The 14874-nt window shown below is 37.7% G+C and overlaps 1 protein-coding gene across 2 annotated transcripts in view; it reads left to right on the top strand.

Annotated features, from left to right (window-relative positions):
* TEX2 (testis expressed 2) overlaps positions 1-14874 on the top strand; it is a 30416-nt gene that overhangs the window by 10168 nt on the left and 5374 nt on the right. The window contains exons 3-7 of one of the 2 annotated variants that reach the window (XM_009703994.1): positions 723-1059; positions 2241-2488; positions 4921-5070; positions 6493-6592; positions 11322-11454. In XM_009703994.1, the coding sequence (XP_009702296.1) occupies positions 723-1059; positions 2241-2488; positions 4921-5070; positions 6493-6592; positions 11322-11454 (968 nt within the window). Of the gene's footprint in view, positions 1-722; positions 1073-2220; positions 2489-4920; positions 5071-6492; positions 6593-11321; positions 11455-14874 lie in introns of both variants that reach the window. The other variant, XM_009703993.1, reaches the window with a different exon arrangement.

The raw sequence follows: 14874 nt of genomic DNA, 5'->3' as shown, positions 1-14874 counted from the left end.
AGCAAAGCTATCACATGCTACAAGAGCACTTGACTGCTGATTGTTCCCCATGGTGTCTTAAAAAAATTTCCAGTATTTCCCTCCACCAACCCACCCTCATTTGGTTACAAAAGTGCCAAGTGCCCTGACTGTAATAAGCAAATGATGGCTATTCTCCAAGGTATTTAGCCACAATTTTTGGAGAACACTGGGAAGTTCAACCCATAAATAAGAATTTTTAACTCTTATCACTCTTCTCATCACTTGCATTGTCTCAATTCTCTCTGAATATGCTGAATTTAGAATTTAGTTATCTGCAAATCACTTTTATGGCTCAATTCTTACATACTTGATGTGACTATCGCCAACTTTGTTTCATGAGGTGGGCCTGAAAAGTTGAGTTTAAAACTCAGTGTGAATTCCCATGATCACGGGAATAATGTTCTATGAGATATCTATGAGAATAAGATCTACTAAATGAAAACCGAGTTTCTAATCTGCATGACTGTAGAAGTCTAAGCTGCTTAAATGGTCTTTGTTTTAATTCCAAGGCTATGGTTCACCAAAGACCTAGTGATAGCAGTGAACTGGACATCAACCAGCTATAAGTTGAGTCAGTTAAACACAGCAGATCCGACGTAGGATCTGTATCTCTTGCATTCCTATGTTCTTTATGTGAGTATAGAAACATAGAAGATACAACTGAAAAGTAAGTTGATTTAACACTTTCATTTATCCTTCAGATTTCCCTGGTTCCTAAGAGTCTGGCACGAAAACGAATTTGGAATAAGAAATACCCTATTTGCATTGAACTGGCTAGACAGGATGACTTTATGGCTAAGGCCCAGACCGATAAAGAGAATGCAGAGGAAAAGTTATCTGCTGAAAAAGTGGACTTGAACAGTGAAGAATCCAAGAAACCTCAGGATGGAGCAAAGTACGCTAGCCAAAAGGATCAAGTGCTTTATCTCTTTGGAAGGACAGGTAGGGAGAAGGAGGAATGGTTCAGAAGGTTCCTTCTCGCATCCAAGCTGAAGTCTGAAGCAAAGAAGCTCTCCAGTTTATGTGGGAGCAAGCCAGGTATTCAAATTTTGTATTCTAGTAAAAGTGTCTATTAAAAGAAACAAACAAAAGTTATGTTTTCACAGTGGCAGTTAGAGCAATTGTGGAGCTATAGTGATCTTTACAGACAAATAATACTAAAGGTGCTCTTCTGTTCCTTATTTTGGCCTCTCATTCCCACCTTCCCACCCTGCCTTTTCCTCTCTTGGATATATACTTGGCTATATGCACTCAACTGTTCTTACTATTTTTAGACTGTTTTATGTGAATACACTATTTTTCAGTGATTGTAACAACTCCTGTAATTTTTGTAAAGATGAATTGTTCAGTCTTTCTTTTTCTCTGTACTGTCGGAACTGATGTCAACATTTGCAGTGTTAGACTCAGTCCTCTTATTACCCATTCTTCCTCCTCCATCCTTCCTTCCGCTCCAGTCTCCTGTAAACAATAAAGAGCTTTCTCATGGGTTAATGTCACAAGAAAACACATTTTTCTGTTTAAATAAAAAGTCCTGTGCTATTATTATCTGAAACAACAAACATGTTAGTCTACAGGATTGATCAAATGTTTGAAATATATCAGAGGATGGTTTTAAATTAATAATTTTAAATCTGAATGACTCATACTTTTCTGTCTTTATATGTTCTTTGAGAAGCTTTTTAAAAATTGGTTAACATCCTAATTTCTGGCACATAACTTCTTGAAAATTCAAATGCAAAATTAATGGCTAATTAAAATTCTAATAGTTACATGCTTTTGACAGTCATTTTAATTGTAACAGGCTATAATTAAACTAACTAAAAAAAAAAAAGGTTTAGTTATAGGTACATTTTAATCGCCTGACTTTTATTTTAGGCATTCCCCAGCAGGTCTGTTGGGAATTCTGCCATATGTTATACATATGTTAGTCTCCATATTCAAATATGCTGTTGATCAGCTGAGTTTTCCAGTCCCACATCCTGCTGAGTGCTGAATCATACCAAATATTGACTAATTTGGGTTTAGGACCACCTATAAGCACACGGTAGTGGAATTTACTTTTACCCTTCAAAATGAGAAACCACTACCCCAAATGGTCTCTTTCAGAATAAATTATATCTGCAAGCTTATTTTATTCCTTGAAGTGTTTGATCATACACTCTGCCATTTGACTGTCAGGTTCCTTTTCTGTTAAACAAGTATTATTCCTTTTAATTTAGGGATCTTGCCAACACAGAGTAGAACTGATAATCAGTCTGGAGTTCTCACACACAGCCGAAGCAGCAGCAAGGGAAGTGCAGAAGAAATTGCATCCCAGCCGAAGCACAAGGATCTGGCTGGCAACGTGCGGCAGAAGATGCTTCTGGACTACAATATTTATATGGCAAAGTGTGTTCCACACGAAAAGAAAAGCCCTTCAGGTAGTCCCGTTCTCAGTGCAGATAGCAGCCCTACAGCTGTGAAAAAGGTAATACTTTTTCCCCCAAAAGATGCATCGGAGGTGGTGATATATTTTATCTTGTTAACTACTACTTTAAAAATGAGTTATGTAGAAAGAAGAATTAATTTCTTTAACTACAGGTTGGTCCTAAACTTTATAGAAAGTCAGTGGGAGTTCAGCTTGCTGATTCCATGTTGACCACAGTTTCTTCTTAATATAACATACAAGTTTTTCGTTGATTTAATTTGATTTCTTGTCTCCCAAGAATGTATGTATTTTTTCTGACTTTTGCAGTGTCTTGAACCTAAAAGAATGTACAGCTGAAGGCAATATGGCTGTAGATTTTCTTCATTAGGAATGCACAGGTGTGTCCTAAAAACCATTGGTCCCAAAAGAACTTACATCTTACGCTTAAAATTAAAACGAACAAACAAACAAAAAAAATCAAACAAAATTCCACAGACCTCACTTCCCAATAGTAGTAAAAAGTTAAATTTTTCTGTGTATATTCTGAAGTAGATTGAACTAAAAGCATATTTTTGAGGTCCTGGCTTGTTGAAACAATTTAAGTGGAATTTTTAGTGCTTGGTAGAAAAGTTGATCTTCATTTTCTGCTGACTGTGAGGAGCTAAAGGCCTTCTACTGTTCCTGGGTGCACCTGAGCACCTGATTGGGACAGAATTGTCATATAACACAAGTGTAAGTTGGATACTGTTTGTAGTAGTTTTTAAGTGCGGATATTATACTACAAAATCTGTTTTCAGCCCCACGTTTGGCGTTGCTCATGCACTCTGGATCACATGAAGCAGTGCTTTTTGTCCTGGACTCACGAACTGTTTTTCTGTTGCATGTTTCAGGAAGTGCTTGACCTCTTCAGTTCTTCTCAAGAATGATGTCCTGGCCCTGTTGCCATGAATAGGGTTAGGAATTTGCCTTTAGTATGTATCTGAAGGTCCTCTGGCTGTGGCTTTGATGACAGTGGGACAGTTCTTACTGCAGTGTACCTGCTGCTTGGGTTGATTGGGGGACAGAAATGGAATTGGCTTTTGTATAGACTACAGCTTGATTTGAACAGTCATGGATTGTATGGTTTCCATTTTTAAAATATCTTTTAAAGCAATACTAAATGGCTAGTGTGTTAGTATGGTGTAGTACATAGCAGTGTAATAGTGAACAATGTCTAATCCTTTGGTCTGAATCGCTCTTAATAAACAGAACCTTAATATTAAGTATGACACTCTTAATAAATGGATCCTTAATGTTAAGTACAATCACCGTTCATTTCAAAGATGTAATTCATGTCATGCATCTCTGTTGCCAGACTTTCATACAATGTCCAGAAAGGAGTGGGGGGCCATGGTGTAGCATACAAATGAACACATCTTGTGTTCCCCCAGGAAAAAAGATATCCTAGCCCTTGACAACCCCTGAAGCAGTGATGAATTTGCTGCTGAATCTGGCACACGTCAGAAGTCATTCTATAAATAGATCAACAGTGCTGGCAGGAAACTTGCGTCACAGCAGAAGCTACTAACCCAGCAATTCTGCCTGCGTCAGGCTGCAGCCATTGGGAACAGTTGTTGCCGAGAAATGATGTTCAGAACTGTAGCATCTACCTGACTGCTTTTAGAAAGCACTGCTTTTCTGCTGGCTTCAGGATTTCTGCCTGTAATAATGAAAGGTGGTGAATTCCTCTTTCATTGCAGGCAGTTGAGAGATGTTAAATATGTTGTCTTTCCTTCATGGAAACCTCCTGGTTTTAATGAAATACATGGTAGCATGTACACACCAAAATTATTTCAGTTGCCTTTACTTTTTTGTCTGTAGTCAGTGGTGCAACATCCGAACATGTAATACCTCCAAGTGTTTTGAGATGGTTCTCAAGTAAACCAAGACATAATTCTCTTGGAATGTAAACAAAACCTTCAATGCAACAGAGGTAACAATATAGGTTCCTGAATACTGTATACAAACATTGGAAGGAAGAGTGTGTTTTCCTGTACTGTGTTTGTTTATCATCTATTTGTGATGTTTCTGAACTGAATTTAAGGATGTAAGATTGAGTCTTGCTTTCCAATTTTTTGATAAAACAAAGGAAGAGTAGAGTAGCTGTTCTTCTAGATCCTGTTGGGAAGAGAGTGTCTCCACAACAGACACATTTGTAAGTCTGCCAACTCTGCTTTTTCTGCCGGGGTTAAATTGCATACAACTTTCTCATTTCATTGCCAGAGGTCAATCTATATCTATGTGGTCGCATTCGCTCTGTTGTATGTCAGGATGATGACAAGCAAGCTCATGTCAGGCCAGCTGATGTGGTTGTAAAGCTGCTGTCTGTGCTGAGCATTTAGTGTTCTTAGCTAACCCGGACTATAACACTGAACTTCCCAGTGTAAATGAGGCCTTTTTCGACCTTAGTTTATAGAATTTATAGAGCTGAGTAACCTGGTCTGTATTTTCAGTTACCAGATGCCCATGTGGAAGCTGAGGAAGAAGAACAAGAGGCCTGGGTGAATGCTTTGCTTGGAAGAATATTTTGGGATTTTTTAGGAGAAAAGTATTGGTCTGATCTAGTGTCAAAGAAGATCCAAATGAAACTTAGCAAAATAAAGGTAACTAATCTGGAGACTTGCGCTACACATTCCCTAGGAGGAAAACAAACACATAGTCTTCGAGTTTTAAAACAGTAGAAGAAACACTTATTTCACACTTATATGTAAAAGACAAGTAAATAAATATGATACAGAGTTCCAGTTCAGCTTTGCTCTCTGTTTCACAGTAGGATCTCAACATGGTAACTTTGCTACTTCAGTTTCAAATGAACTACAGCTGGATTAACTATTTGTGTCTGTGAAGTTTTTGTGTAAAAAGTACAAGTATTATTGTATTTACTTTAGGGATAAGTAGAATTGCTTATAAATTATGAAACCTGCTTTGAGAAATAGTAGGTTACCTTTAAGATGGAGGAGATAAGGGAAGCACAGTTCTGATGTGTTCCTTTTAACTTCAGACATGCACTACTTGCAGGAGAGGTCAGTGGGAGTTACAGTCAGGGAAGGAGCTGTCTGTGGGGTGATAGGATATAATTGTGCATCAACTGCACAAGCTCAAAGGGTGAAGGGAGGAGTGGTGCTTTTGAATGACTTCTGGGTCTTCCCTTTGCAGTCTGTAACTCTTCTGAACAGCAGCAGTTAATCACAGACCTGTTTAGCTCCTGATGTTTGGGGGGGAGTTTCCCTGTTCCTAAAGGCAAAGGAAAACGTAGTCTTGCTGACAAAAGCTCTGAAATTTAGCTGCCAGCACCAGCTGTGAGATAGTGTTGCTTGTGCTTTGGGAAATAAGCAGTAACCTAATTCTGCCCTGGCTGTTTCCACAATTGTGACAGCAGGGTACCCAAACATCTCATTGGAAACAGTTGAAGTTGAAAGACTGGGAATGGGGGATGGATGTGTTTTTGATAGGTTAGAGCACTGTCTGTTCACACGAGGTAGAATTTCCATCAATTAGAAATACTTACAGTAAATAGATACTCAATTCATCGTGATTCTGTGCCTCTATTATGATAAAATTATGATACAGATTTAAAAGCTAATGTGCTATGAAAGAATTTGCCAAAGATAAAAATAGCTGAGACATTGATATAACTGCAACTACAAAATATATGACTGAATTTGAAATCCGAAGAAGCCTTTGATTTTTATTCATAGTAAAATAGGATTTATACTTCATTCTTGAGCTTTTTACATGCTTTGACTAAAAAGCATGCTGGAGGTTTAAGGTCACCACCTGGACTTCAGCATAGTTCTAAAAACATTAGAAGTTCAGATGCTGAATCTCCCCCTAAAATACTACTTTGAAGCTGATAACTGTGAAATCCTAGAATTGAAAGAAATTTGTGTAATCCTATTTGTCTTCTTTCCCTGGTGGTTTTTCAGCTCAATCTATTCCTTAAGTTTAATTGCCTTTCTTCTCTCAGGAAACAATGATGTTTAGTTCCATAACATGGATTTGATTTTTACATTCTATTCTTTTAGCTGCCATACTTCATGAACGAGCTAACTCTAACTGAGCTTGACATGGGGATAGCAGTGCCGAAGATCCTTCAAGCCTTCAAACCTTCTGTTGATCATAGAGGTAAAATATATGCTGCTTCTTCTGGTTTTGCCAGGTTCATGCCTTTGTACCTGTGGAGAACAGAATTTTGGTCTGTTTATCTTGTGGGTGTTTTGACCAGAGGAAGGCACATTTATTAAGAGCTTATTCTGAGAAGATACTGAGTGATCTCTGTCTCCAATAGTAGCAGCATCAGGCTTGGTATAAACGTAATTCTGCAGATAAGGAAATAGGGTCATGTCTTTCCATTGGAAATAATTACTGAACTAAATTAAAATTTGCATGCAACAGAGATGCAGACCTGTATCTGATACTCTGTCATGGACTACAGAGAGCAGTGCACATCTCCTCAAGACAGATCTGATTCTGTACCATAGCAGAGATCAGATTTGGCTGTCGTCAGGAGCTGTCCTGTTCTGAAAACAGTGATTCAGAAAATACAATTGTTGTAACTCAGAAAACAAGAATACAGTGTTACTTTGAAAAGAAACTTCCAAATACAGCATCATTTTATGTCCTTAATATTAAATACAGATTCTTTTTTTTAAGCTGAATGACTTTCATGTTGCTGCTTTATGAATCAGAACTGGTTTTTTTCTTTTCTGTTCTTTCTGGCTTGCATATCATCGCAGGGGGACTATATTTGAGGATACTCTTATCACTCAAGTAGTTTCACAGAAAGGCAAACTTGGCTTAATGCTTCTTAGCTTTGGAAGTATTCGTTCTATATACTGAGGAGAGGTAGATGCCATCTTTCTTCTAAGGCATATAATCACAGCAGTTTTTAATTTTGAATTGTTTCTGAGTTTATTAAGGGTTTCTTAACTTGTCTCCTCTCACTCCATTCACTCCTTTAGTTATGATATTATTACACTGGGCTGGAGAAGCGAAAGAGAATTATTTAACTCAAGGTGGAGAAGTTTCTAATTGGTCTAAAGGGAAATATTTCCTTGGAGGACCTGTTGTGGTGCAGCTATGGATTACACGGCAAACAACTTATTTTTGTTTTAAATGGCTCTTTCAACTCGTAGATGAAGATATCAAAATCATTTCTAGATGATGCTAAAATCAATAAACTGGTAGTGAAATGGTAGGAATTTAATGACTTTACAATACTTGTTAAGAGTGTTAAGAACTTCTGGAGAGGCTGTAAATTACAGGCCAGCAATAAGCCAAACTTGAGCAAGTCTCAGTAGCATATTTAGAACAATAACAACAAACATGGACGGAGCAAAGTTTGAACAGATAACTAGCTGAAAATCGTAACAGGATCAATCTTCATTAGCTCTCCTGTGCACAGCGCTTCTAAGTGAGGAACAGACTCGTGTTTCTTTATGTAGTATCTTCTCAGAGCATGAGGGTGTTGAACACCCAGCAGATATATAGTACCATGTCCTTTCTTGCAGAACTGGGGGGTTTGAGGGGGATTTCTGTTCACTGGGGTGGTTTGTCTCTTAGTTCTGCTCACTGTTCTGAAAGGTCATGCAAGGGTGGTTCCCCAGGTTGGAGAATTTCTGATAGAATTCAGCTGTGCACAGTATTAGATAACAAGCCAGTTTCTGCTTAGAAGCAATTTAGACTTCATCTTTGCTCATATTATATAGTTTGGATCTGGTCTTTTTAAGGTTTACGTAACTGTAGTTTTGATGTAAGACTCATTTGTCTGCCACTCTTACTACAGTGCTCTTCTCGTAACTCATATGAATGGTTATCATCAGACCTTTGCAAGAATACCAGGTGCATGAAATTCAGGAGGAAATAAACACTATCACTAATATTAAAAATGTTGTGCCACTCAAATCACTGACTAAAAGCATGAGAAGGTTAGTAAGCTCTAACCTTTCCCTCATAAATGTGTGAACAAAACAGACTTTGGGGAATGACTTAAATTCTGTTGGACATGCATAACATGTTAATGAATTCAGCCTATTGTGTCCAAATGCTATTGTTTGCCCTTATTTCCCTTGAGACTTGCAGCTCTTTGGGGAAGAGCCTTATCTATAAAACACTGACTACTTTGCTCTCGACTTCTTGAAAGTATGCTTTCCACTGAGCTTTGTAAACAACATGTTTGCAAAGAGCAAATTGTTTTGTTGTCATGAGGAACAAAACCTGTCTTTTAAGAGAAATAAAAATTGAATAGATGGACTAAGCTCATGTGGAATCAGTATTTGGGGAAGTAAAACATATTGCTGCTTTTTGTCGTACGCTTCCTGCATGGGACAGCGGGTTCTCCGCAGCGCTTAGGATATCCTCCGGTGTTCCCAGTAGCAAAGTGGCTTCACCATTGGTAGAAATTGTATTTTGAGTTACAGAAAACAAAGTGGAAACTTTTAAAAATCGTTACAGGTATGATGCTTGCCAAGTGGTTTTGTGGTTTCTTTTTAAAGGAACTTAGGCTTTGGGGTTCTTGTCAGGGTGTTTCCCTTTGCCTATACTTAAACTTTTTTTTTTTAATTCCTTTCTCTGTTCTCATAACTTTGGTTGTAACCAAAGACTGTAGATCTAAGTCATGAGATGGGAATTAGGAGTCTGCTGAACACTTGGCTTCAATTAATTGCCTACAACAGCAGTGGGAGCAATTAACTCCTTCAGTTTCTTGTTCAGTTAAACCGTGACAAGCAAACATTTATGGTAGAATTTGTAATCCTTGTAACTTCTTTCATATTGTCAAATGGCATGTGAACTCTTAGTATCTAGGTTTTTAAGAGCTTGCAGTCATGAATAATTACTGAACTAACTTGGTTTGCTATTGTACTTAAAAGGATATAAATAAGGGGATGGATAATTGGAAATGCTTGTTTTCATAAGGATAAATGTATTTGTTGGTAAGTTGACCTATGAATAAACCACACATGGGTGTAAAAAAAATACTAAAATTTCAGGCCAGTATCCAGAACCAAGACTTTTAAGAATTTATTAATTTTTTTGTTAAAGTGTTTGAGACAATCAGTCCTTTGAGGTGGTCTGTTGTGAGGCTTTAAGATGCAGTTACTAATTGTGATGTGCCTTGCATTTAAGATGCAGTTACTAATTGTGATGTGCTTTGGGAAAAAAGTATGGATGAACAGTGCTTGATTATGAGGAAAATATTTTTTTTTTGTTATATATCATCTCTGAGTAACTAAATTTGTTAACAGATAATGTTAGGGGAAAAAAAATCATGTTTCTGTTAATACAGTCCTATTTGGGTGACAGCATATGCTGTAGTATTTACTGTACTTCTGTCAACGCTGGGGAACCAGATAACTCAATAAATTGTACCATCTGCCCAATTCTTCATCCCCTCTCCCTCCCCTACCTCCCTTTTTCCATCCGGAAAAGGAGTATGAATGTTTTCTGGCCAGAAAGAACTTTCCCTCTCAGTAATGGCATCCTTTGCTTAATTTGATGTACTGTTAAAACAACATAGATGTTTGAAGCATGCTGACTGACTGGTTATCCAAAAGGTCTGTTTAGCTGTTTTCTTGTTGCTGATGATCTTAAAGCTACTTCGTTACTGTGAAGAGGAAAAATCTATGTAAGCTTGTGTTGGAGTTCTTGTGTTTTGTTTTAGAACAGCATTAGAAAAACTATATGATAGGAAAGAATAATTTGGGTTAGTAAAGAAGAAACTTGCCTTCAGTACTGCTTCCAACATGTAATCTCATAGTGTCTCAATGACCTGGTCTTCCGGAGCATTGTGTATTTCTGTTAATATAAATGGCTGCGATTGGGAACAATACCATTCTTCTGGTATGTTTTTGCAGAAAAATAAACAGTTCTTTAACTGAAAAACTGTGTCTTTTCTAGATCAATCAAACCCAAAGAGGAGTTACCATTAATTGCTTCCAAATAAGTAAATAAAAGTAGAATGCATTAGTGGTTGATGTGCCAGATACTGGTAGGGCATCTTGTGTGCAGCTGCAGTGTCTGGAAAAGGAAGATGCATAATCTATGCTTAGTGGCATCTGATTTCTAGTCTCTGGATCACAAATACCCTACAGCTTTTTTTTTAATCAGTAGGACTGCAGGGTGTCACTTAAGAGGCAGAACCTAATCTTGCAATTATTCCCAAGACAATTCTTTTGGTGATTGCCATAAGCGAATACTCTGCCCAGACAATAGGATTTAACTTAATACTACACGTCTAGAATTGTTCTAAGGAATGACCCCATTTGCTGTGAGTCAGAAGAATGCCTACAGCTGAGTTACTGAGCGAACCTTTTCATACTTCTTCGATACACCACTGTCAAAAGCCAAAGAGATTGCAGGCTAAGATGCAAGACAAGCAATATTGCTCTGGGATTTCAAGTTTTGCTTCATTTGGACAGTGTAAGTAATATAGCGGAGTATCCCCATCACTGTTTGGCTTGGAGCAGTACTCTAAATAGTTTTGAAGTGAATCCCTGATTGTATTCTGTTTTCTTTATCTTGATTCAGATCTCTTAAGCAGTTTAGGTGTGTGTAAATCACATGCCTTTTTTTAGGTCGTTAGCTGTACTCACTGATCTGTCTTTCAGCATGGCTTTGATTTATGTCCGAACGTTCAACTTTGTTCCATAAGCTTAATGTGAACAGAAAACTTGCTTTGATAAGCTTTTAATTATTTGTGAATTAATGACATAATCGGTTGACAAAAAAGTAGTTTTTCCCTTTGGAAGAAGTGCGATGTGTAGACTTCTTTTTTATACAAGTTTTGGCTTGACATTAAAATAAGTGATTGTGACTGTTCTTAAAGTGACATCTTTGTTGTTGCTGTTAATTTTAGGACTTTGGATTGATTTGGAAATGTCCTACAATGGATCTTTTCTAATGACCCTAGAGACCAAGATGAACTTGACCAAACTTGGTAAAGAGCCACTTAGTGAAGCACTTAAAGTTGGAGAGATCGGCAAAGAAGGGTAAGGTATTACAATGGTAGAATTGAGCAAGAGCTTTCCTAGTGAAAAAGCGAAATTTTCCTTGCATATAGGCGGCTCTGGCTCTGCAGTAGATTGAAAGGAGTTGAGGGGGTTGCATACATGTGAGTGTAGAACTTGACCTTTCTGTGCAACTTTAATGTTTGATTACACCGTTGATAATTGTCTTAATAAAAGGCTTTTGTAGTACAATAATTTTTTTTAATATATATTTTAGCAGGATTTAAAAATGTTCTGTGAAAAAAATTTAGTTTTGTCTTATGCGTGATTTGGGGTCTTAGCCAGTAAGACTTGAATATTGGAGATACACACGTGCAGATATAGACACATGTAACATGCTACTACAGTATGGTACAGATACAGTTGTAAACCATGTCATAGTAAACAACTGTGGAAGGTAAATAGGCTGTAATTGTTATGTAAAGACTTTTTCAACAGCTTTATTGCATCATGGGAATAATCACACCCCTGCTTTAGTCTCCAGTTTTCCTCATATCCCGCTTCTATTTACCTGCTATGTCTAAGTGAAGTGCCTTATAGATGAACTAATTAGAAAATGCACATACTGTAACTTACCTAACTTGTATTTGTGCTTTACCTCTCGTTTTTATGATGTTGTTTGAATTCATCAATCTGTCCATTTGTATTAACCTGGTGAGTGACACCCGTCAAATATTCATCCCATCAGCTGTGGAGTGTTGATTCTCTTTGTGCTGTATTCTCTTTGTACTTAAGAAATCTGCAGTTCCTGAACAGTAGGTCGTCTGTACAGTGTACAACCACTGCCAACAAATCAAGAAAATATTCTCTAAATCTGTCCATTTGTTTAGATATGAATAAAATGTTGTGATCTTTCAGAATTAAGATACTAGATGCTCTGTATACTCATGCTGTAGCTCTGACCATTTATTCTGAGATATCTTGAAGTAATACTTAGAGCAGCAATATATTACAGTGCAGTCATGACAAGAAAATAAATGTGAAAAAAATAATGGCTGAATGATCTCATACACTGGTAGAAATTCAGAGGATTTAAAATTGACCTAGATTCTTGTTGTCACTGCTTGAAATAAATATTTCTGAATTTACATCAGTATGATTGGTAGGTGTGATTTTTGAAAAATCCCTTTAATCTTGTCCACCTGAAAAACGCGGGATAGAGAAGGAAATGCCTATACAAATTGAATTCTTGCTTTTCTTCCCTATCCCTTCAGGATTTTCTTTGTGTATTTTTATATCTGTCCAGTGCAAGAATGGCCTCAGAAATAATTAGTGAATGCATTGATTTCATATTTAAAAATCAGCTTTATTCTAGCTGAGCAATAGGCCCTCAGCAAGGCAAATGTAAATGTCTGTAGCTAAGCAACCAATTACCTGAGGTATAACCATTAACTGTATTGCTCCCTGCACATGGCTGTGGTGTTTCAAATGCTCAGGGCCAGGTACCATGTCAGCTTTACATAAAGAGCAGTCTAATATATTCTAGTTTGAATGAGGGGTTTTTTGTTTGCTTAGTTGTGGGGTTTTTTCCTTAAATACAATGGATGTTATAAACAAATTAAAGACTCTGAGAAGTATAGAACAGTTTGATTCTCCTATATGCTTTCCAGTGTGTTAATTTTATTGGCTTTTTAAATTATCAGTTGACAATTGTTGTGGCAAATCAAACTATTCTGCATGCGCTTGCATCTACAGTCATATTATCTGTAAGTGATGCATGTTGGTTGCTTATGCTCATTTCTGTCCCTCGAGAGCCTAGAACAAACCGCCTCTTGAGATGCAGTAACCACAAACTCATCTAAGAAAGGCATCTACTCATCCAGAAAGAGGAGGGTGGGGGAAACAGCACTGAGTTTTAGCTGTCCTTGGATATTGTCAGTGTAAAGCAAGTCAAATGGTTCAATGTTGCAGTCTGTGCTATCGTCACTGCTGCGTTACTGTTTGAAGTAGAAGTGAAGTGTGCTGTTTATACTGTGTGATAATGCTGTCTTGCATGCACTCTCAGAAGAATGCAGCTCTCAAAGGGTGGAAAACTATTTAATTGCTAATTTTATAAAATTAATACAGTAGGAGGTTCTGCCATACTGGAGATTAGGCAAACGCAGGCAGGCTAACCCAAAGTTACTGCAGTTTCTTACCCCATCAATCCTTTTTGCTATGTTGTACCATGTAAAAACAAACCGACAAATGGCAATTCATACAGTATCGTACAATCTGCTCAGGAGCAATACTGTAGCTCCAAAGTGTTTTTCTGCCAATGTTTGTGTCATATCAATGGTCCATTGTATGCAGAGATCCCCTGAAATCTCGCTCAAGCTTATTTATTGTTGCTTTGTTTAATGCAAGGAAATCTTGTGGTCTTAGCCGGTCAGCCCATGCTTGTGGAGGCACTTCAGAGAGCCCCAAGTAAAACACTTGTCTTGCACTGGGTGTGCTTTGAAGTGGGTGGTATGACGTGAAGAGGAAAGTGAAGTGAGGTCAGACCCAGGTAGAAAACGTGTAGTTTGAATCTGACCTAAAAACGTGAACCTCTGAGAAACAGCTCCGGCTTTGCTATTTGGGCCAGTGACATGAACCGTCCACCACCCCCCAAGTCCTCAGGGAGGTTTTCCTGTTTGGTGTGCTGTTTCACTCTTCTGCAGGTACGAAAGGCATCTCTGGGTAAGAAGAGGTTTACAGTTCTGATTCCATAGCCTGGGTAGCACATTCTTCAGTGTAGAGAGGTCACGGGATTGCTGCTCCAGTTCTTAAAAAGGCAGTTAGGAAGGAGTGTTGGGCACCGTGAGCTGTACTTGAACTGTCCTTTTACATTAGGGCTTCGTGCAGCAACTAACAGTTTGTTCTATGTACAGAATAGCAGACGGTAGCCTCAGTCCATACCCTGTGTGAGGTTATTAAATGCTTCAAATAAATTTCCAAGAACACACACACAAAAAAAGAAAGAAAGTGCAGCTATAAACTGTATTCTGAACAAGCTGTAGAATGTTATAGTCCTGGGTATAGTCCCTAGGGCTAAAACCATGTGCTTTTGAAGCTTGTGTTGTGTAACTATTTCAAGCTCTTGCATTCAGTAGAGATCTGTTAATACTGAAGTGTATTCACTGTATCCTTCCCTAATTTTAATCAGTTTAAAAGATTTGAAATTTTTTCTGTGATTGTGTACATAAATTCTTCCATAGTTGAAGTCTAGGAATTAGTTATTACTGAGTGATATTTTGTACCATAAGAGCAGCACTTGTTTGATTTTATTACTTTATTTTTCCCCCTCTTTCCCCATGACATTCTTTGCCTTATTCCATCTTGGACTCTCTTCAGAAAAAACAAAACCTTAAATCCTATAAACATCATACACTGTGTCATAGGAGCTTAAAAATTCACAAGCCCAAAGGTTAATTTCCCTAC

This window comes from Cariama cristata, unplaced genomic scaffold (assembly GCF_000690535.1).
Source record: "Cariama cristata isolate BGI_N322 unplaced genomic scaffold, ASM69053v1 scaffold19067, whole genome shotgun sequence".
Taxonomy (NCBI): Eukaryota; Metazoa; Chordata; class Aves; order Cariamiformes; family Cariamidae; genus Cariama; species Cariama cristata.
Note: the sequence above shows the minus strand (reverse complement) of the source record. Positions and strands in the feature narration are given on the sequence as shown.